This window comes from Theropithecus gelada, chromosome 9 (genome assembly GCF_003255815.1).
Source record: "Theropithecus gelada isolate Dixy chromosome 9, Tgel_1.0, whole genome shotgun sequence".
Taxonomy (NCBI): domain Eukaryota; kingdom Metazoa; phylum Chordata; class Mammalia; order Primates; family Cercopithecidae; genus Theropithecus; species Theropithecus gelada.
Window position 1 is genome coordinate 97,059,794 of NC_037677.1, and position 21,874 is coordinate 97,081,667.

Here is a 21,874-nt window from a genome sequence, read left to right on the forward strand (position 1 = left end):
ACATAGCAAGATCCCATCTTAACAAAAAATAAGAAACTTAGGAGTCATACATACCAGTAATCCTACCTACTAGGGAGGCTGAGCAAGGAGGATCCCTTAAGCCCAGGGGTTTGAGGTTACAGGGAGCTATGATTGTGCTACTGCACTTCAACCTGGGGAACAGAGGAAGATCCTATCTCTAAATAAAACAAAAAACAGATGAACGAGATAGACTCTGAAAAACATAGTTTTTCTCTAAGGCTGTCATAGGAGTATGGATGAGTCATTAAAAGTAATCAAAGCTGTGAACATGTTCAGTAGTAACTCACTGCCTGTCCTCTAATTCATAAACACAGGTAATGTTGACTTATTAAGAAGCTACGATTCAGAAGCTGCTTTGGAATAAGGAATATTCTTCTTAAAACAGAAATAAGATCAGAGGCAGTCACAGCCTTAGGCAGACAGGACAAAAACACTTATCAGTCCTGTAATACACTTGAAACACGTTAGAGCACAATTTTTTCCAACTAACCACTATTATTAAGGAGATTTTTTTTGAGACAGTCTGGCTGGCTCTGCCGCCCAGGCTGGAGTGCAGTGGCGCCATCTCACCACAACCTCCACCTCCTGGGTTCAAGCGATTCTCCTGCCTCAGCCTCCGGAGTAGCTGGGATTACAAGCATGCACCACCAAGCTTAGCTAGTGTTTTGTATTCTTAGTAGAGATGGGGTTTTGCTATGTTAGTCAGGCTGGTCTTCAACTCCTGGCCTCAAGTGTTTCACCCGCCTCGGCCTCCCAAAGTGCTGGGATTACAGGCTGAGCACCCACGCCATGCCAAGTTTTTTTTCGAGACAGGGTCTTGCTCTGTTGCCCAGGCTGGAGCAGTGTTGCAAATATGGCTCACTGCACCCTCCTGGGCTCAAATGATCCTCCCTCCTCATCCTCCTGCACAGCTGGGACCACAGGCACACACTGCTGTGCCCAGCGAATTTTTTGAAAAATTTTTTTGCAGAGATGGGGTCTCGTCATGTTGCCCAGGCTAATCTCAAAGTCCTGAGCTTCAAGCAATCCTTCCGCCTCAGCCTCCCAAAGTGTTGGGATAATAGGCATGAGCTACCAGACCTAGACTAGAAAGGTTTTTTATGGGAAATAAATCTTGTTTCAACTTGGGAAGTTAGGAACATTTCTTCCTTGACCCTATAAATGGGAAAAGGAGCGAACCTTAATACCTCCACATGGCTAAAACCCTTAAGTACCTTCATAACCCAAGTGAAATTAACAAATTAATATTTTGTGCCTAAGCCCCCATCCACCCCACCCTCCTATCCTTTAAATTTCAGAATAAGAAAACAGGGAAGAGGGCAGACATCAAGCAGAAAAAAAGGGAAAAGGATGTGGTTCCTCAGGGCAGTGACTATTCCTGGGAAAATGAGGCACAAATACCACAGCACTGAGTTTTATTAGGGATTTCATTAAGATTAAATTTCTAGGAATAAGGGAGTCCTAGTTAAGACACAAAAGCCCACGAAGCCTCCTCAGATCTCATAGTGAACCACCGGCTCAGGTTCTTTGGAGGGATCGCCGCCTCGTTCCAGGTACAGATTATTGTAAGGATACTGCTTTGGTCCCTAAGGAAAAAACACAGGTCAGCAAGAACATACATTCAGTCAATACCTGGCTACACCCCACTGAGTTAACAATCATGCATGGTAAATGGGTACGCAGTAGCCTCTAGTCAGACCCAGCTGGGCTAGGACAGCAGGAACAGCAATCCTCTTCCTCACTCAGGCCAAGGCAGAGAGAAAGCCTAAATTGTAAGAGAAGTGGTGCCTACACTGTGAGGGGGAAGGCGAAAGGGGGAGGGAAGGGAATAGGGAAAGGAGGGAAAGGGAGGAAGAGAGGGAGGGAGGTAAAGAAATAGAAAAGAGAGAGTGTCAGAGTCAGAGGCAACACTTTCTAAATGAGACGATGCATCCATCCATCCCACTCTCTCTCGGGGTCGAGACAGACTCAATCTCCTTTAAGTCACTCAGCCTCTAATGGTTCCACCACTAAAGTGGCCCAGCAAATGAGGCGTGCAGGAGCAGTGGTGGGGGAAAGCACAGAGGAGACAAGGCTGGAACGTGCTTTAGGGGTTGCTGGCTTTACCAACAAACAGCTGTCAGAGAACACAGCTCAAGGGGAGGAGAAAAGGGTGATATGCTTACAGAACTGAAAAATGGAAGAGCCACACTGTGTTTCTTGCTCTCATGAAGTCAAGTTAATGCTCACTCTAGCCCTACGTGCATTCTCCAGCATGGAGCCCCTGGGGCTTGGTAGGTAGGCTCGTGTCAGTGCACACAGACATACCAGCTACCTTCAGGACACTGATTGTCTCTGCAGAGGTAGCACTGGGCAGCCAACTGCAAACACAGCAGCCTCCCTGCTTTCAGTTTCTCTCCTTCTAATACATCCTGGAGACTACTCCCAGATTAATCATCCTAAGAACTCAGCATTCATTATGTCACTCTTCTGTTCGAAAACCCAGAATGGTTCCCTGCCACCTAGAGGCAGACCAAGTCATCACTGTATCCCCAACCGCTAGCACAGTCTCCACCTGGTACATAGTAGAGGCTCCATAAATATTTGTCGAATTAATGCTTTATTACACCATCAAGTCCAAATCCCTTAGCAATGACATAAAAGCTGCCCAACCTAACTGATCAACTTATCTCACAATACTTTTTAACACAGTGATTTCCAAATCTGGGTGCACATCAGAATTACCTGGGAGCTTATTAAAAATATGGCTTTTAGAACCCTACTGCGATGCTACTGAATTAGGACCACCAAGAAGCAGGGCCTGGGAATCTGGATTTTTAGCAAGTCTCCAGGAAACCAATGCAGCTGGTTATTTAGGAACCATTTTATACATCTATTCTATTCTAGCTAACTCATTCACCCTCCTTTTCCTTCATTGTTTTCTTTTTCTTTTTTTCTTTTTTTTTAGACAGTCTTTCTCTCTTGCCCAGGCTGGAGGGCAGTAGTGTGATTTCAGCTTACTGCAACCTCCGCCTCCCAAGTTCAAAGGATTCCTGTGCCCCAGCCTCCCAAGTAGCTGGGATTACAGGCGTGCACCACCATGCCTGGCTAATTTTTTTGTATACTTTGTAGAGACGGGGTTTCACCATGTTGCCCAGGATGGTCTTGAACTCCTGAGCTCAAGCAATCTGCCCGCTTCAGCCTCCCAATGTGCCGAGATTACATGCACAGGTCACCATGCCTGGCCTCCTTCATTGTTTTCTCTTGCCCTAAATGTTTTCTCCAACTTTCCACCACCCAAAGCCTTTGTGTGTGTGTGTGTGTGTGTGTTAGCATCTAGGTAGCCCTTCTCCTTGACACTAACTCATATACTATCACATACATTCACTATACACATATATACACATAAATTGTACAGAATTCCCACATATCTGTTCAAATGTTGCTCATGTAACTTATCTAAATTTTCTTAACTAACCTTCCTTAAAGCTAGATAATTCATTTCTACGTCCTTTACATTCTCCAAAATGTAAGTCTATGCCTGTAGTGGACACTTAATTGCTTCCAATATACTACAGGAAGTGCCCTTCACATGTCCAGCAAAGGGTAAGATTTTAGCTCAAGATTCCTTAACTCTACTGTAAAGATCACTTAATGAAATATTGTTAATAAATATAATCCCCAAATGGCAACTCTGGAGACTAGCTGGTTTCCACACACTCATTGCTCATCTAGTCTTCAAGTGTATCTACTCACCGAGACTGGTCCAAGAAGTAGGGGTGGAGAAGTGCTCTGGTACTTGTGGCAGGCCAGTGGGTCAAGGCCCTTCTATCTTCCTATCTCCTAAGACTCCAGGAAGCCAAGCTTGGTATTGGTTGGATTCCTATGCCAGAGACTTCACTCCCTCAGGAAATGGGGCTAAGCAAACATGCCTAAGGGAGCACTTCTCGGATACTCACCAGAGGCTGGTAGGAAGGGTACACGTCCCCCACCCAGAACATGAATGTCATGAAAGCCAGGAAACCGAAGAGGTGCATACACATGACATTCCAAGAAACAGGTGTGGGGGATGTATCCACACGGTTCCTGGTGTACATGTCTATGTGCCAGTGCATCTGAGACAGAAAGACAAATAGCTGTCACATACTACTCTTCCTGCAAAATGCAGGCAAGTCCCCAGTGATCAGAGCCTGATACAAGGTTAGACAGAAGCATTCTACTGCCCTGGGGCAACATGCTGAGAACCAGGTCTGAGGCACACTGCCCTACAGGATTGGATGCTGGCCTCTGTCTAGGTTCTTCTAGATTCTGCTGAATAGGGACAGCTCAATCATGGAAGCGCACAACTTTCACAGTACAGAGTTTCATGATTCCCAGATGTCCCATTCAGTGTGCCACATGCAACCTCAGATCTCACATCACTGAACCTTGCTTCCTTGAGCAGAAAAGCTTAGTGTTACTTGGTCAAAGAAGTGCCATCTGAGCTAAAGAATCTCCAAGAAGACAAAGGGAGAAGGAAGGTCAAATGAGATATGGTTCTCTCACCGGTTCACCCCAGTTCAACCTCAGGTCCGGTTGGTCCCAGCTATACCATGGATCCCTCTCATGCTGTGAACGGTCAGGGAGCTTCGGGTAGTCGCCATACCTGAGAGACAGCAGGAACTTCTGGAAGGGGCTGTGGGCAGCCTCAGACAATTCAGAGTCTCCTCATCTTATAGATGAGAAACCAAGTGACAGAGATAACTGCCTCACCTAAGGACAAAGGAACTAAATCTCAAGACAAGAGCTCGAGTTCCAGTCACTAAGCACAGAACTAACCATAGAAGTCCAAATTGTATTTAAAAGTTCATGGCAAGCTCTGAAATATTTTAATGTATATAAGCTTTCCCAGGGCCAGGTGTGGTGGCTCATGCCTGTAATCCCAGCACTTTGGGAGGCCGAAGTGGGCAGATCACCTAAGGTCAGGAATTCAAGACCAGACTGGTCAACATGGCGAAACCTCATCTTTACTAAAAATACAAAAATTAGCTGGGTGTGGTGGCAGATGCCCATAATCTCAGCTACTCAGGAGGCTGAGGCAGGAGAATCACTTGAACCCGAGAGGTTGAGGTTGCAGTGAGCCGAGATCGCGCCATTGCACTCCAGCCTAGGCAACAAGAGTGAAACTGTCTCAAAAAAACAAAACAAAACAAAAAACCAGCTTCCCCAAACTTCTTTCAATAAAAAGAAAAAAAGTCACACAATCATGTAATATTATAGATGAAAGGGAATTTAGCAATCAATTACAGTCACCTGCCACATAACACTTCGGTCAACGACGGACCACATATACAAAGGGGGTCCCGTAAGTTTATAATAAAGCTGCCCTATAAATGTGTACCATTTTTTATCTTCTTTTCTTTTTTGAGATGGAGTCTTGCTCTTGTCGCCCAGGCTGGAGTGCAATGGCACAATCTCAGCTCGCTGCAACCTCCACCTACCGGGTTCAAGCAATTCTCCTGCCTCAGCCTCCCAAGTAGCTGGGATTACAGGTGCCCACCACCACACCCGGCTAATTTTTGTATTTTTAGTAAAGACAGGGTTTCGCCATGTTGGCCAGGCTGGTCTTGATCTCCTGATCTCGTGATCCGCCTGCCTTGGCCTCCCAAAGTGCTGGGATTACAGGTGTGAGCCACAGTGCCCGGCCCATTTTTTACCTTTTATAGCATATTTTTATGTCCCTTTTCTATGTTTAGATACACAAATACCATTGTGTTACAACTGCCCACAGTATTTAGTACAACAACATGCTGTACAGGTTTGTGGCCTAAGAGCAATAGGCCATACCATAAAGCTGTGGTGTGTAGCAGGCTATACTATCTAGGTTTCTGTAAGTACACTCTCTGATGTTCATACCATGAGGAGATCACCTAAAAACACATTTCTCAGAATGTATCCCTGTTGTTAAATGACACATGACTGTACTCTGATTTTCATTAGACAGAAAATGAAAAATTAAAGTTGAGTCTGAATCCAAAGTCACCCAGCTACTTGGAATAAAAACAAAAAGAGTACGAATTAGAAAACCATTCTTCTCATAATAACTGTGTTCTTGACCACCCAGCTGGCAGTCATCTCCATGTCTTAAATACCTCATGAGACCTCTTGCTAAGCTGGGTTTTCCCCCAACAAATCCAGGTTCATCTGACACTGACTTCGAACAAGAATGCTCTTGTCCACAACATAAAAAACAAAACAAAACAGGAAATGATGACAACTAGGCATATGCTACAGAAAATGAGTGTATAGTAAGAAGAACAGAAGTTGCTGAAACCAAGATTGAAAGAGTGATGTTAGGACAGGAAATAAAGGTGATGATAATCACTTCAGATAATTAACCACTGGGATGTTATGTGGGTACAGATATGGAAGAGTGTGGAAGGGATAGGATAACATCAACTGGAGTAAGTAAGGGAGCTGGTTGTTTAATCTGCTTAATAGTTGCTACGATTTCCACAGCACTAACAGAAAAATTTTTTTTTTTTTTTTAAAAGAGACATACACATAAACATAGAGTACTCGTTTACAAATAAGGTTCTCATGATAGGAGTCCAGCTCCAGCCTGGTCACATGCCTGGATGACAGCACCTGAGCCCAGCAGATGCTCAATCTAAATGAAACTCCACGCTCTGGATAGAGCCAAGGAAGGTTCCTGCTATTCGGGGGTCCTCGAGGGAGCCATTAAAACCTCGGCTTCCTCATTTAAGGACACAGCCTGAGCCAAGGAGAAAATTGAAGTCCTCTCAGCTGCAGCTGCTCATCCACCCCCTCCCACCTCCCTCCACAGAGAAAAGCACCCACTCCATTGACTCTGAGAGGTCACGAGAAGGTTCGGGAGAAAGGGTCACAGCCAAGCCACCCAACCCAGTCGGCCTTCTCCCATCACTACTTGGGTGCGAGCAGACCCTCTCTGTCTCACCCCATGCCCTCATCCGGGTAAGGCTCGTAGTCTTCCACACGCATATTATACTTCTTGGCGGCGGCGGCCCGTTCTTCTGGGGTCCTAGGATAGGGCCCTGGGAACATGTCCTTGGTCATGCGGGAGGCTAAAGCGCAGAACAGAACAGGTCAGAAGCGAGCCCGCTCTCCGGCCGCTCCGAAGGCTTCAAGTCACAGGGGCTGCAGAGATCCGAGATCGGGACTTCGCAGGATCAGCGCGACCCTCCACCCCATTTTCTGGATATCAACGCCACCTCCGCTCCCTACCCGGAGTCTGCCGCCGCGGCATCCACGATCCCCCCTCCCGATACACCAAACCTCAGGCACCCCCTTCCCACAATGAGGTCTCTCCCATTCTCGCGGACCTGTCCGTGCGCCCAGCGGCACCACGTTCCGGGATGCCCTTTGCAGCCACTGAACTCCCAGGACCCCGGCCCTGGCCACCGCCATCTTCACCTTCTTCACGTTTCTCTTCTGCACATGCGCAAAGACCTGTCACGGCGGCTGAGCCGGGCCAAATGTGACGGAGGAAGCCGGGAGTGAAGAAAAGTCGAAGGGTTCAACATGGGCGGGGTTTAAATACGGAGTTGGGAAGCCAAGGGTTGGATAGAGGCTGGGAGGGATAACCGGGAAGAAGAGTAAACCAGGCAGGTCTTTGACATTTCAGAATGTTGTGTCCTTTTTCTCCCCGAGCTGACTTAGACCCATCCAGGGATGATGGGAACTCGGAACCTGAGCAACTCAGGTAGACAGCTTAACCACCTCCTGCAGGAGCTGTACTAGTGAAATGAGCCTGTCTGACTCTCTTCTCTGGCTGCTTGCTTTCCTGTCCTTCACGGGCACTTCCTCCCATTCCCAAACATGATCATTCTTCAAATTCACCTGTTGGTCTTGCTTGTTCTGTTCTCCAAATGGGTTGATCTTCACTTAGACGCCAGTGCAACACACATATCGGCCCTGAATTGGCTCCTTAGTTTCAGTCCGTGTTTCCATGTGCATGTCTTAGTCGCCTCAACCCAACAAATGTAAAATTAAACCTATCACCAGAGGCAGCTCTCCATAGATAGCTTAAAGCCTCAGAGTTGGTAGGACTTGGATAAAACAAATTTCAAACCAGCCCATAATGAACAAACTCCAACTCAACAGAAGAATTGGAGGCATTATTATGTTTGCATACGACTGTTTTCACTTGGGATTTGAATAACTTACACATTATAAATATGCACGTATTTCCAATGACTTTTCAGGTGACCGCTGTTTTGGAGCAGAACCTATTATTATAAACATTCTCAAGTATATATCAGAGCAATAAAAATGCATATAGGCTGGGAGCTGTGGCTCACATCTGTAATCCCAACACTTCGGGAGGTCTAGGTTGGAGAATGGCCTGAGACCAGCCTGGGTGACATAGTGAGACTTCATCCCTTTTTTTTTTTTTTAAGTTATAAAAATAAAAAGTAAACAAATACTGATATATACTATTTAATATATAAATTTTGGGAAGGACTACACAGCAACTTGCTGTCTTGTAAATGAGCATCATTAGTTGATGTTCAAAATAATTGGACAACATCTGCATTCAACCAATAGCAAATCCTGATCCGATTTAGGTCAAGAAACAGAGTTGATCTAATTTATTTTTATTAAGATATTATTTACATACCATAAATTCATCCTTTTAGGCTGGGTGCAGTGGCTCACGCCTGTAATCCCAGCACTTTGGGAGGCCAAGGTGGGAAGATCACTTGAGGTCAGGAGTTCAAGACCAATCTGGCCAACACGACAAAAACCCATCTCTAGTAAAACTACAAAAATAGCCGGGCATGGTGGTGCACGCTTGTAATCCCAGCTAATCGGGAGGCTGAGGCAGGAGAATCACTTGAGCACGAGAGACAGAGGTTGTAATGAGCTGAGATCACGCGACTGCACTCCGGCCTGGGCGACACAGTGAGACTCTGTCTCAAAAACAAAAAACAAACAAACAAAAACAAAAAACAAAAAACAAAACCCTTTTAAAGTGTACGATAATTATTTTTAGTACATTTACAAAGTTGTGCAATCATCACTATCTAAAACATTTTTATCGCTTCCGAAAAAACCCATACACATTAGCACGTTGCCTCTACTTCTACCTGCTGGCAACCACTAATTCACTTTCTGTTTCTATGGATTTGCTTATTCAGAAGAGTTTATATAAATAGATCATTTTATATGTGGCCTTTTGTGTCCATTTTCTTTCACTTAGGATAATGTTTTCAAAGTTTGTCTGTGTTGTAGCACATACCAGTACTTCATTCCTTTTTGGGCTGTATAATATTCCATCATATGAATGTACAGTACAACATTTTATTTATACATTTATTGGTTAATGGACCTTTGAGTTGTTTCTGCTTGTTTGGCTATTATGAATAATGCTGCTATGAACATTCTTGTATAAGTTTTTGTCTGGATGTATGTTTTTTATTCTTTTGGTTATATGCCTAGGAGTAGAATTGCTGGGTCATAGGGTAACTCTATGGTTTAACTTTTGAAGAACTGCCAAATTGTTTTTCAAAGCAGCTGTGACATGTTACATCCCCACTAGCAGTGTGTGAGGGTTCCAGTTTCTCCACATCTTTACCAACACTTATTGTCTTTTTTTAGTATCACCATGCGAGTGCCCATGAATGGTACTTCATTGCAGTTTTCATTTGCAATACCCTGATGACTAATAATGCTGAGCATCTTTCCATGTGCTTATTGGCCATGGTGGAATGTCTGTTCAAACCCTTTGTTCATTTTTAAATTGGTTTGTCTTTTTATTGTTGAGTTGTTAAGTTTTCTTTATGTATTCTAGATACGATTGTATCTGATCAGATACACAATTCATAAATATTTTCTCTGACTCATAGGTTTTATAACTTTCTTACAGTATCATTTGGAACCCTGTGTTCGTCATGAAAGGGTGTTGGAGTTTGTCAAAAGTTTTTTCTGTGTCTATTGAGATGATTATGTAGGGTTTTTTTTTTTCTTTTACTAATATAGTGTATTATGTTGATTACAAATGATTAATCAATAAAATATTGATTACTACATGGTGTGTTATATTGATCATTTTCAGATGTTGAACTGACCTTGCACTCCTAGAATAAATCCCACTTGGTCATAGTATATAATTCTTTTTTTTTGAGACAGAGTCTCGCTCTGTCACCCAGGCTGGAGTACAGTGGTGTGATCTTGGCTCACTGCAAGCTCTGCCTCCTGGGTTCACACCATTCTCCTGCCTCAGCCTCCCAAGTAGCTGGGACTACAGGTGCCCACCACCACGCCCAGCTAATTTTTGTATTTTTAGTAGAGACGGGGTTTCACCGTGTTAGCCAGGATGGTCTCGATCTCCTGACCTCGTGATCCGCCTGCCTAGGCCTCCCAAAGTGCTGGGATTACAGGTGTGAGCCACCGTGCCTGGCCTATAATTCTTTTTATGTGGTGTTAGACTGAGTTTGCTAGTATTCTGTTAGGATTTTTGCATCTATATTCATAAGAAATATTGGTCTATAGTTTTCTTTTTTCTTTTCTTTTTTTTTTTTTTTTTTTTTGAGACGGAGTCTCGCTCTGTAGCCCAGGCTGGAGTGCAGTGGCCGGATCTCAGCTCACTGCAAGCTCCGCCTCCCGGGTTTACGCCATTCTCCTGCCTCAGCCTTCCCGAGTAGCTGGGACTACAAGCGCCCGCCACTGCGCCCGGCTAGTTTTTTGTATTTTTTAGTAGAGACGGTGTTTCACCATGTTAGTCAGGATGGTCTCGATCTCCTGACCTCGTGATCCGCCCGTCTCGGCCTCCCAAAGTGCTGGGATTACAGGCTTGAGCCACCGCGCCCGGCCTTCTTTTTTCTTTTCTTTTCCTCTCTATCTTTTTTTTTTAATGAGACGGAGTCTCACTCTGTCGCCCAGGCTGGAATGCAATGGCCCGATCTCGGCTCACTGCAAGCCCTGCCTCCCAGGTTCACGCCATTCTCCTGCCTCAGCCCCCTGAGTAGCTGGGACTACAGGTACCCACCACCACACCCGGCCAATTTTTTTGTATTTTTAGTAGAGACGGGGTTTTACCGTGTTAGCCAGGATGGTCTCGATATCCTGACCTCGTGATCCGCCTGCCTCAGCCTCCCAGAGTACTGAGATTACAGGCATGAGCCACTGCGCCCAGACCAGTGTTAATTTAAAAAAAAATGTTTGGTAGGATTCATCAGTGAATCCATCCAGTCTTGAGCTTTTTTTTTTTTTCTTTTTCTTTCTTTTTTTTTTTTTTTTTGAGACGAATCTTGCTCTGTTGCCCAGGCTGGAGTGCAGTGGCGCGATCTCAACTCACTGCAACCTCCGCCTCCTGAGTTCAAGTGATTCTTCTGCCTTAGCCTCCCAAGTAGCTGGGACTACAGGCACACACCACCATGCCTAATTTTTGTATTTTTGATAGCGATGGGGGTTTTGCCATGTTGGCCAGGCTAGTCTTGAACTCCTGACCTCAGGTGATCCCCCTCCCACTTCAGCCTCCTAAAGTTCTGGGATTACAGACATGAGCCACTGCACCCGGCCTTTTCTTTTCTTTTGAGACAAAGCCTAGCTCTGTCTCAAAAGGCTGGAGTGCAGTGGAGTGCAGTGGTGCGATCTCAGTTGACTGCAACCTCCACCTTCTGGGCTCAAGTGATGCTCCCATTTCAGTTTCCTGAATAGCTGGCACTACAGGTGTGCCACCATGCCTGCTAATTTTTGTTTTTTTCAGCCAGGGAGATTTTGTAGAGATGGGGTTTCGCCATGTTGCCCAGTCTGGTTGTGACCTTATGGCCTCAAGTGATTCGCTTGCCTCTGCCTCCCAAAGTGTTGGGATTACAGATGTAAGCCACCATGCCCAGTTTCTGGGCTTTTCTTTATGGGATGTTTTTGATTCCTAATTCAATCTCTCGTTACAGGTCTATTCAGATTTTCTATTTCTTCTTGAATCAGCTATTATAGCTTGTGCCTTTCTAGGAATCTGTTCATTTCATCTAGGTTCTCTAATTTTTTGACATACAATTGTTCACAGTATGTCCTTATATGCTTTTTTTGGGGGGGGGGGGGTAAAGTCAGTAGTAATATCCCTGTTTCATTACCGATTTTAGTTCTTTTAATCTTCTTGATCTTAATTTATTTCTTTATTTTTAGTAAGACAGGGTCTTGCTCTGTCATCCAGGCTGGAGTGCAGTGGCATGATCATGGCTCACTGCAGCCTCCACCTCTCAGGCTCAAACAATCCTCCTACCTCAGTGTCCCTAGTGGCTGGGACTACAGGCATGCATCAACACACCGAGCTAATTTTTAAAATTTTTTGTAGAGATGAGGTCTTGCTATGTTGCCTGGAACACCCAGGCTCAAGTGATCCTCTTGCCTCAGCCTCGAAAAGTCCTGAGATTACAGGCATGTGCCATCATGCCTGCCCTAATTTATTTTTAATTCCCAAGGTTATGAATTAATACATTCTTGTAAAAATTCAAACATTCAACCTGGGCAACATGGCAAAACCCTGTCTCTACAGAAGAAAAAAAAAATTAGCCAGGCATGGTGGCATGCGCCTTTAGTCACAGCTACTTGGGAGGCTATGGTAAGAGGATTGCTTGAGCTGGGGAGGTGGACATTGCAGTGAACCAAGATTGCACCACTGCACTCCAGCCTGGGTGACGGAGTGAGACCCTAGCTAAAAAAAAAAAAAAAAAAAAAAAAAAAAAAAAAAAATTTCAAACACTGCAGATAAAATGAAAGCCTTGATTGCCACCTGCAGCCTCAAACCCTTCCACAGAGGTAGCCCTATTACCGGTTTGGTGTAACATGGTTACTATGTAGCATAATTACATAGTTAAGCCACTGCATTCTTTTCTATTATTGCATAACAAATTACTATAAATTCAGCAGCCCAAAACACGAATTTATTTTCTCACATATTCCATGAGTCCAGGTACTGGTTGGCTGAGTCCTCAGCTCAGGGTCTTATCAGGCTGAAATCAAGGTGTTGGCTGGGTTGGCGATCTCATCTGAGACTCTGTGTGTGTACTTTCCCAAGTTCAGTGGTTGGTTGCCAGAATTCAGTTACTTGTGTTTGTAGGATTAAGGTGCCCACTTTCTTGTTGGCTGTCACCCAGGAGCCTTTTTCAGCTCCTGGAATCCACCTGCCATTTCCTGCCGTATGGCAGTTTGCTCCTTCAAGGTGAACAGGACAGCTGTGCTGTGGCTTCAAATCTCTTAGATTCTGTCTCTGACCTCTAGCACTGATTTAAAGGGCTAGAGTGATAAGACTAAGCCCATCAGGATAAATCACCTCCTTTTTGACTGTCTCAAAGTTAACTGATTAGGGACTTTAATTACATCCTTCTCATATAAGCTAACCTAATTACAGGAGTGATGCTCTATCATATTCACAGTTCTGTTTTCTTTGAAGGGGAGAAATGTATACAGGATGTGTACATCATGGGGTACAAATCTTGGTATACATCTTAGAATTGGGCCTCTTACAGCCAACCGTAAGAACTGTCCAAGCAATAGAGGTAGTTAATATGGCCTTTTATAATCAATATAGATTGTTTGAAAATGTGAGATGTCCATGGTTGGCCACTGATAACATAGGTTTCACAGCAAGCATATATTCAAGTAGGAGAGATGGCGATATAGGCAGAAAAATCAAATGATGCTAAACAAAAGAAAATCATTCTTGATTTTGAAAGAATTCAACTTGCTGTATATCTTTTGCCTAAGCCTTCAGTCAGCCTTTGCTCTACATCTACCGATGTGATCATTGCTTTTCCTTCTGACTTCTTTAGGTGTGTCAAGAGTTTGCTTTTCTCCCCATTCATGAGTGTAAAGTTTAATGCCTAACCGAACTTGCTTCCTTCTTTGACTCGTGTGTAGACTTGGGTACACTGGGGCAACATTTTTTTGTGTTTTGCTCTACCAGGTCATCCCTATTCCGTGGGACTAGTGTCTAGCCCCATTTCTTCAGCAGTGGAGCCTACGATGTAGAGCTGCATGTTACCATTAGGAGGCGCACCCTCAGGCCTCGGCTCCGCGTTCTTTATGTCTCTGGACCGCTCTCTCTCGCAGCTCATCTCTATGGTTTCCGTTGTGTGTGTGTGTTTTTTTATTTTTTTATTTTTTTTCCGTCCGGAATAGGCGGAGCTTCCGGTTCCGGCGGGGGCCGTCCCTGGCGGCGGAGATGGCGGCGACAGCGGCGGAGGCCGTGGCCTCTGGCTCTGGAGAGCCCCGGGAGGAGGCCGGAGCCCTCGGCCCCGCCTGGGATGAATCCCAGTTGCGCAGTTATAGCTTCCCGACTAGGCCCATCCCGCGTCTGAGTCAGAGCGACCCCCGGGCAGAGGAGCTTATTGAGAATGAGGTGGGGGGCGGGGCCGCGTCTAAAGGGAGAGGAGGAAGGTACCCGGTTGAGAGGTCAGAGGCGAATGGTGAAAGAGATGGGAGACTGGCAGGGCTCTAGACTAGGGCATATGGGAAGATGGAGAGAAAGGCGAGGAGATACGGAACTTAAGGGGTTCGTGCTGATTAACGGGAGAAATTATTCTGAAGTTGAGAAGTAGTTGGGATCATGGAGGCGAACCCACCGACTTCTTGGCATTACTTTATTTGATGTTTTTCACCTGTTGCTTTCATTTAGGAGCCTGTGGTTCTGACCGACACAAATCTTGTGTATCCTGCCCTGAAATGGGACCTTGAATATTTGCAAGAGAATATTGGCAATGGAGACTTCTCTGTGTACAGTGCCAGCACCCACAAGTTCTTGTACTATGATGAGAAGAAGATGGCCAATTTCCAGAACTTTAAGCCGAGGTCCAACAGGGAAGAAATGAAATTTCATGAGTTCGTTGAGAAACTGCAGGATATACAGCAGCGAGGAGGGGAAGAGAGGTAAATTCCCAAATCTTAATTTTCTGTTGGATTTAGGGCAATCATTTTTCTTTCCTATACTTGAAGGTGTGGCAGAATTGGGTCAGTTAGAGATTGGCCTCTCCCATCTCTGGATTCCTGTTGAAGGAGTAGTCTGGTCTTCCAGCCTTTAAGGGGTTTGAGTTCTTAGTGGTTCTTGGTGCCACAGCCAGCTAGTTCTGTAGCTTGAGGGATCGGGGAATGATTAAACTTCGGCTATGAATCTCTGGGTTCCCATCTTCTTCCTCATAAAGTGAGAGTTAGTTGCCTAGAAGGGTCAGGCAGGTGAATGAAAGGAGTAATATTGTCTGTGTGAAATCAGTGATGAAGCTGAAGGCATAAGCCCTGTTCAAAGTGAGAAGCCAAGGCCGGGTGGGGTGGCTCATGCCTGTAATCCCAGCACTTTGGGAGGCGGAGGCAGGATAATTGCTTGAGCCCGGGAGTTCAAGACCAACCTGGGAAACATGGTGAGAGCTAGTCTCTACAAAATTAAAAACTAAAACAAAAAACCATAGTGAGACGTCATTACTTGACTTTGCTTGCTTCAGTTTTGGAGTGCAGTTCTAGGGTTGCAAGATATTCCAATTTTCAAGAGAAGTTCAAAATCAGTACTTTTATTTAAAATCTTTTGACTTTAAATGTGAGCAACTAAATCAGATTTAAAGAAAAAAAGTTGCAGGGGGTCAAACAAAAATGTTTGTCACTGGATTTTGCTCTGAAAATGCCTGTTTGTAGCTATTGTCCTTAAGTATTGTGATGACTGGGCATAGTTCAACCTGAAAAGTTGTATAGTTTGTTGTGATTTTGGAGTAAAGAAGATCGGGATTCTCTAGCTTAGGGAAGATCAGATTAAATTTGTTTTTCCTATCACAACAGAAACACAAGACACATAAGAGAGTGATTCTTCCTCTTTGCCTTTATTCCTGCTTATGAGGACAGCCTCTTATGTAGGTCCCAGACAGTATTCAGTACCACGCTATAACACCGCCTCTGGGGAATTGCTTTCACTGAGTACTTCATGGTGAATGACCCTCTCGCATTTGGTGTCCAACCCTGGGTTTCCTCTCTAGTCTCTTGCTTCACTCACTCCTGTTCCTGATGCCTTTTCAGCAGTCTGTGGCTACGTGAATGGATTTGAAATATCTTTTTTTCTTCTTCTTAACACTTAGCAGTTGTCATAATGATGGGATTTTTGACCAGAAGAATTTCCAGGGTATGAACTGTGATTGATCTGTCCATGATGTCTTACTATATTGGTTCAGCTGAGTTGTCTCATGCATTAATTTTCTAAAATTTAACACAGTGTGCATGTGCACACTTCCATACACACACACCCAACTTTGAGAAAAAGTTTGATTTAAATGATGCTATTGGAGTGTGTAATTCCATTGAATGAACATATACCCAAGAATAAGTGTAAGATATGTGAATCTTGTGATTCTTCAGTGACTTGAAGTTTCTTGCCTCCCATAGTGAGAGCATTTTGTGTAAGAATGAGTGTAATTTGTACTTTATGGGTGATTAAAGAGTTTTCAAGGAAAATCTTTAATTGTTTGGAAGTTTTGCCCTATTAGCTGACTTTAGCACCGACCAGCTTCATGTATGATTGGACAGGTTGTTGTGATTATGGGGTGAAATGTATTAGGATCCTCTGAGCTATTTTGAGCATTTACCATTCTGGTGTAATAATGTTTAGATTCATATTTGGGGAGTATCACTGACTCTTTCAAAGTTACTTGCTTATTTTTTGGGTGAATATATAATTATTATCTTTGGGGAGAGTTGCATTGAGTCTTGAGGATTCCATGTTCCTACAAAGATAGTGTTTCCAACTTATCAAGATTTCCTATTAAGGCTGGGCGTGGTAGCTCACACCTGTAATCTCAGCCCTTTAGGAAGCTGAGGCAGGCAGATATCTGAGGTCAGGAGTTCGAGACCAGCCTGGCTAACATGGTGAAACCCCGTGTCCACTAAAAATACAAAAATTAGCCGGGCATGGTGGCGCATGCCTGTAGTCTCAGCTACTTGGGAGACTGAGGCAGGAAAATTGCTTGAAGCCAGGAGGCAGAGGTTGCATTGAGCCGAGATTTTGCCACTGCACTCCAGCCTGAGTGACAGAGTGAGACTCCATCTCAAAAAAAAAGATTTCTGATTAACATTGCCTTAAACATTGAGATTCTAGGCAGTGAGATGCCTTTGAACCTTTTTTTTTGAGACAGGGTCTTGCTCTGTCACCCAGGCTGGAGTGCAGTGGTGTGATCTCAGCTTACTGCAACCTTCGCCTCCCAGGCTCAAGCGATCCTACCACGTCAGTCTCTCGAGTAGCAGGGACCACAGGGCATGCACTGCCACCACCATGCCCAGCTAATTTTGTGTTTTTTTAAATAAACTATTTATTTAAATAAATAAAGTTTTGCCATGTTGCCCAGGCTGATCTCGAACTCCTGAGCTCAGGCAATCCACCTCCCTTGGCCTCCCCAAGTGCTGGGATTATAGGCGTGAGACACCACACCTGGCCCCTTTGAGCCTTTTGAAGTAATGATCTCAGGACCAGGACAGAGATACAGAGATGCTTCTGTCTTTTTTTTAGGTTTTCACACTTATTAAATGTCTCTTGCGGGCTTATTCAAGTGTGTTTGGGTTTTCGTATCTCTTAAGTAACTTATGACTTTCCTCAGGTATGTTAGGAGCCTGAGGCCTTTACCTGATAAGCTGTCTCCCTTACTTTAGCTGTAGAGGGCTGCAAAAGGATAGATGGCTGAATCAGTTAAGATAAACTAGGCTTCAAGCCAGAGCTCAGGCTAGAAACAACAGAGGCTTATTTCTCACTTACTACATGTTGATCATGGATAATGTCATATTGTTCTTTACATCATCTTATTCTCTCTGGCACCCAGATTGCCCCAGCAGCTACTATCTGGAATTGGGAGTTGCTGTGGCAGAGAGAAAGAGATGTGATAGTGGTGACTGGTTCTTTTTTTTTTTTTTTTTTTTTTTTTTTTTGAGGCGGAGTCTTCACTCTGTCGCCCAGGCTGGAGTGCAGTGGCACCATCTCAGCTCACTGCAAGCTCCGCCTCCCGGGTTCGCGCCATTCTCCTGCCTCAGCCTCCCGAGTAGCTGGGACTACAGGCGCCCGCCACCGCGCCCGGCTAATTTTTTGTAGTAGAGACGGGGTTTCACCGTGTTAGCCAGGATGGTCTCGATCTCCTGACCTCGTGATCCGCCCGTCTCGGCCTCCCAAAGTGCAGGGATTACAGGCGTGAGCCACCGCGCCCGGCCCTGGTTCTTAAATTATAGTTGGAAACAGCACAGGTCACTTCTGTGGACATTTCCTTGGCCAAAGCAGGTTAAATAAGCAAGCCTGGCTTCAAGGGGATATGAAGGAAAACTTCCACACTGAGGGAACCAGCTCTTGGCGAACAGTAATACAATTTACCACAGTCGTCATCAAGGGCCAAAGGAGATGTCTCAGGCTCTGCAAGTCTCTGGTATAAGACTGAGTCATCATTCTAGGGTCTATGGATAAGTTTCTAGGAATCTGAAATTATATGAAAGTTCTGGGTGTATGTGCATTTTTGTGGGGAACCTCCGTGGATTCTTTCATTTATTTATGTATTTATATTTTTTGAGATGGAGTCTTGCTCTTGTCACCCAGGCTGGAGTGCAATGGCACGATCTCAGCTCACTGCAACCTCTGCCTCCCAGGTTCAAGTGGTTCTCCTGCCTCAGCCTCCTGAGTAGCTGGGACTACTACTTCAGATTCTTTTTTTTTTTTTTTTTTAAGTTTTATTTTTCATCTCACCCTCCTACTCTTTGGATTCTTAAAGGAGTCATTCTGTGACCCAAAAAAGGTTAAGCATCACTTCTTTAAAGAAAAAGTTTGGGGACCAGTTGCAGTGTCTCACACTTGTAATCCCAGCACTTTGGGAGGCAGAAGCAGAAGGATTGCTTGAGCCCAAGAGTTTGAGACCAATCTGGGCAACATAGTGAGACCTTGTTTCTTAAAATAAAACAAAACAAAACAATAAATTAAAAAGTTTAGTGTTAAACATAACTCAATGAAGGATAAGTAAGAATTCAGTTGTATGAGAATCCATGTTGGCTAAGATTTGCCTGACTATATCTGTTCTCTGTGGGAGATGCTGGTATGGATTTGGGCTTGTATTTTCAGATGTGGAGAGGCCATGCCAGGGGCTGCGTGTGCATGCACTAATAGGATTTTCTTCTTGGGGAACATAGGTTGTATCTGCAGCAAACGCTCAATGACACTGTGGGCAGGAAGATTGTCATGGACTTCTTGGGTTTTAACTGGAACTGGATTAATAAGCAACAGGGAAAGCGTGGCTGGGGGCAGCTTACCTCTAACCTACTGCTCATTGGCATGGAAGGTAAGAAGTCTTTCAAAAGCAGCATGGCTCGGAGTCATATGAACCTGATTTCTAATCTTGTCTCCACCGCTTATTAGCTCAATGACTTTGAACAAGCCATTTCACTTTCTTAAGCCTCAGCCTACTTAGCTCTAAAAGAAACATAATAGGGGCTAGGTGCCGTGGCCCACACCTGTAAACCCAGCACTTTGGGAGGCTGAGGTGGGTGGATGATGAGGTCAGGAGATGGAGACCATCCCGGCCAACATTGTGAAACCCCGTCTCTATTAAAATACAAAAACAAAAATAAAAAATTAGCCGGGCATGATGGCATGCACCTGTAGTCCCAGCTACTTGGGAGGCTGAGACAGGGGAATTGCTTGAACCCGGGCAGTAGAGGTTGCAGTGAGCCAAGATCACGCCACTGCACTCCAGCCTGGCGACAGAGCAAGACTCTGTCTCTAATCCCAGCACTTTGGGAGGCTGAGGCAGGAGGATTGCTTGAGGTCAGAAGTTTGAAGCTGCAGTGAACTATGATTGCACCACTGCACTGCGGCCTGGGCAATAGAGTGAGGCCCTGTCTCTAAAAAAAATAAGTGGAAAGAAATGAAACATGATAATGTCTTGTAAATAGTTGTGAAGATTAAATGAAATAATGTATGTTGAGTCTTTTTTTTTCTTTTGAGACGGAGTCTCACTCTGTTGCCCAGGCTGGAGTGCAATTGCGCGGTCTCGGCTCACTGCAACCTCCGCCTCCCGTGTTCAAGTGATTCTCCTGCCTCAGCCTCCCGAGTAGCTGGGACTACAGGCGTGCGCCACCACACCTGGCTTATGTCAAGTCTTTAAACTAGTTTCATGTGTTCTAAAAAGTTCCCTTTTCCCTTCCTTAGCTGTTATGTGAGTGCATATACTGAGATATTAGGGACCTCTCTGAAATATAGACATGTGATGCTTAACGTCAGGGATACATTCTGAGAAATGTGTTGTTAGGTGACTTCATCATTGTGCAAACATCATAGAGTATAGTTACACAAACCTAGATTGTGTAGCCTTCTGTATGCCTAGGCTATATGATATAGCCTCTGACTACACGTAGTACATGGTGTTAGCGTATTACTGTACTGAATATTATAGGCAGCTGTAACACAATGGTAAGAATTTGGGTATCTAAACATACCTAAATATAGAAAAGGTATAGTAAAAGTACAGTATCAAAATACTGCAGGAAAAAGGTGACAAAAGACAAAATATATATAAAGGATAAAAAATGGTAGTTTGGGAATTTTTTTATTGCCAAAAAAAAAAAAAAAAGATAATGGTATACCTGTATAGGGCTGCTCCATTATAATCTTATGGGAGCGCTGTCGTAGATGGGATCTGTTGTTGACCAAAATGTCATTATGTGGCACATTACTGTACATTTTCTCTACTAGATCTGTCTATGTTCAGAAAATTTTTATCCCAGTAAAAGAGGAGAAACTTATTTTTTTAGTATAAATTAAGTTTTATCTTTTAAATAGATAATATATTCATGGAGTTCAAATTCAAAACGTGTAAATAGGTATATAGTGATAAATATTAATACCTCTTCCACCTCTATCTCTTAGCCTCCCAGCCTCCTGGAGGTACTGCATATTATTAGTTGCTTGTGTTTTCTGCTAGATAAATGTATGCATACACTAATAAATATGTGAATGTGTTTTTGTTTTTTTTCCCCCTTTTGAATGAAAGGAGAGACCCTTAAACTCCACTCAGGAGAATGAGAGCTTTTTATGAGGCAGGGTCATTGTCTCATTCTTATTTTTATTTCTGGCAGTAGCACGGTGCCATGCCCATGGTAGGTACTTAGTAAATGGTGAATAACCTGGGTTGAACAGGGAAGCAGAGAAGTTATTTATTGCCATTCACCACTGAGCTCCTTGGTTTCTTCTTGTTTGATGGTCCATTCTTCAGATTTGGATCTTTTGCTGCTGGTACTAATAAAGATTTCCAGCCATGTGGCTTGTGAATTGACACCACCTGCCTCTTTTTTTGTCTTTGTTTTTGTTTTTGTTTTTTATTGAGACATTGTCTCGCTCTGTCACCCAGGCTAGAGTGCAGTGGCATGATCAGGGCTCACTGCAGCCTTGACCTCCCAGTCTCAAACGATCCTCCCACCTCAGCCTTCCAAGTAGCTGGGACTACAGGCGTAAGCCACCATGTTTGGCTAATTTTTAAAGTATTCTTTCTGGAGAGATGGGGTCACCCTATGTTGCCCAGACTGGTATCAAACTCCTGGCCCCCTCTCACCTTGGCCCCCTAAGTGATCCTCTCACCTTGGCCCCCTAAAGTGTTGGGATTACAGATGTGAGCCATTGTGGCTGGTCTTACCTGCCCCTTTGAAACCAACTCTTGGTTGACCTTCCAAGAAAGAGCCAGTTCTGGTTTACTTGACTCTTTTTTTTTTTTTTTTTTTTTTTTTGAGACAGAGTCTTGCTCTGTCGCCCAGGCTGGAGTGCAGTGGCATGATCTCGGCTCACTGCAACCTCCACCTCCCGGTTCACGCCATTCTTCTGCCTCAGCCTCCCGAGTAGCCGGGACTATAGGCGCCCGTCACC

General features: G+C 44.4%; 3 protein-coding genes across 6 annotated transcripts in view; 1 reads left to right on the top strand and 2 right to left on the bottom strand.

The window, feature by feature from the left end:
• Positions 1-7,456, bottom strand: part of SEC31B (SEC31 homolog B, COPII coat complex component) — a 45,094-nt gene extending 37,638 nt beyond the window's left edge. Inside the window, exons 1-4 of the mRNA XM_025395482.1 lie at positions 7,344-7,456; positions 6,959-7,085; positions 4,546-4,645; positions 3,960-4,115 (exon numbers count right to left, since the gene is read on the bottom strand). The gene's annotated coding sequence lies outside the window, so the exon portion shown is untranslated. The remainder of the gene's footprint in view (positions 1-3,959; positions 4,116-4,545; positions 4,646-6,958; positions 7,086-7,343) is intronic.
• Positions 1,409-7,583, bottom strand: NDUFB8 (NADH:ubiquinone oxidoreductase subunit B8). Of its 3 annotated transcripts, none has more exons than XM_025395486.1 (5): positions 7,435-7,583; positions 6,959-7,085; positions 4,546-4,645; positions 3,960-4,115; positions 1,409-1,607 (listed from the first exon to the last, which is right to left on the bottom strand). In XM_025395486.1, the coding sequence occupies exons 2-5, from the start codon at positions 7,075-7,077 to the stop codon at positions 1,515-1,517; spliced, it is 468 nt and encodes a 155-aa protein (XP_025251271.1). In that variant the 5' UTR covers positions 7,078-7,085; positions 7,435-7,583; the 3' UTR covers positions 1,409-1,514. The 3 variants fall into 3 exon arrangements, with proteins under 3 accessions (XP_025251271.1, XP_025251270.1, XP_025251269.1); XM_025395485.1 differs by having other exon boundaries at positions 1,409-1,814; positions 7,344-7,500; XM_025395484.1 differs by having other exon boundaries at positions 1,420-1,607; positions 7,344-7,500.
• Positions 7,584-14,091: 6,508 nt separating this feature from the next.
• The window catches only part of HIF1AN (hypoxia inducible factor 1 subunit alpha inhibitor), a 32,076-nt gene continuing 24,293 nt past the window's right edge, over positions 14,092-21,874 (top strand). For both annotated transcript variants that reach the window (XR_003121050.1, XM_025395483.1), the window contains exons 1-3: positions 14,092-14,365; positions 14,642-14,892; positions 19,150-19,298. Coding sequence is in view for 1 of the 2 variants with exons in the window: in XM_025395483.1 (XP_025251268.1) it covers positions 14,189-14,365; positions 14,642-14,892; positions 19,150-19,298 (577 nt within the window). In the remaining variant the exon portion in view is untranslated. The remainder of the gene's footprint in view (positions 14,366-14,641; positions 14,893-19,149; positions 19,299-21,874) is intronic.

Coding starts and splice junctions, on each gene's coding strand:
- NDUFB8 (XM_025395484.1), bottom strand. CDS start 7,428: ATGGCGGTGGCCAGGGCCGGGGTCCTGGGAGTTCAGTGGCTGCAAAGG. Junction 4,646..6,958: donor TACCCGGATGAGGGCATGGG/GTGAGACAGAGA, acceptor GCTGTCTCTCAG/GTATGGCGACTACCCGAAGC. Junction 4,116..4,545: donor GGTTGAACTGGGGTGAACCG/GTGAGAGAACCA, acceptor TTTCTGTCTCAG/ATGCACTGGCACATAGACAT.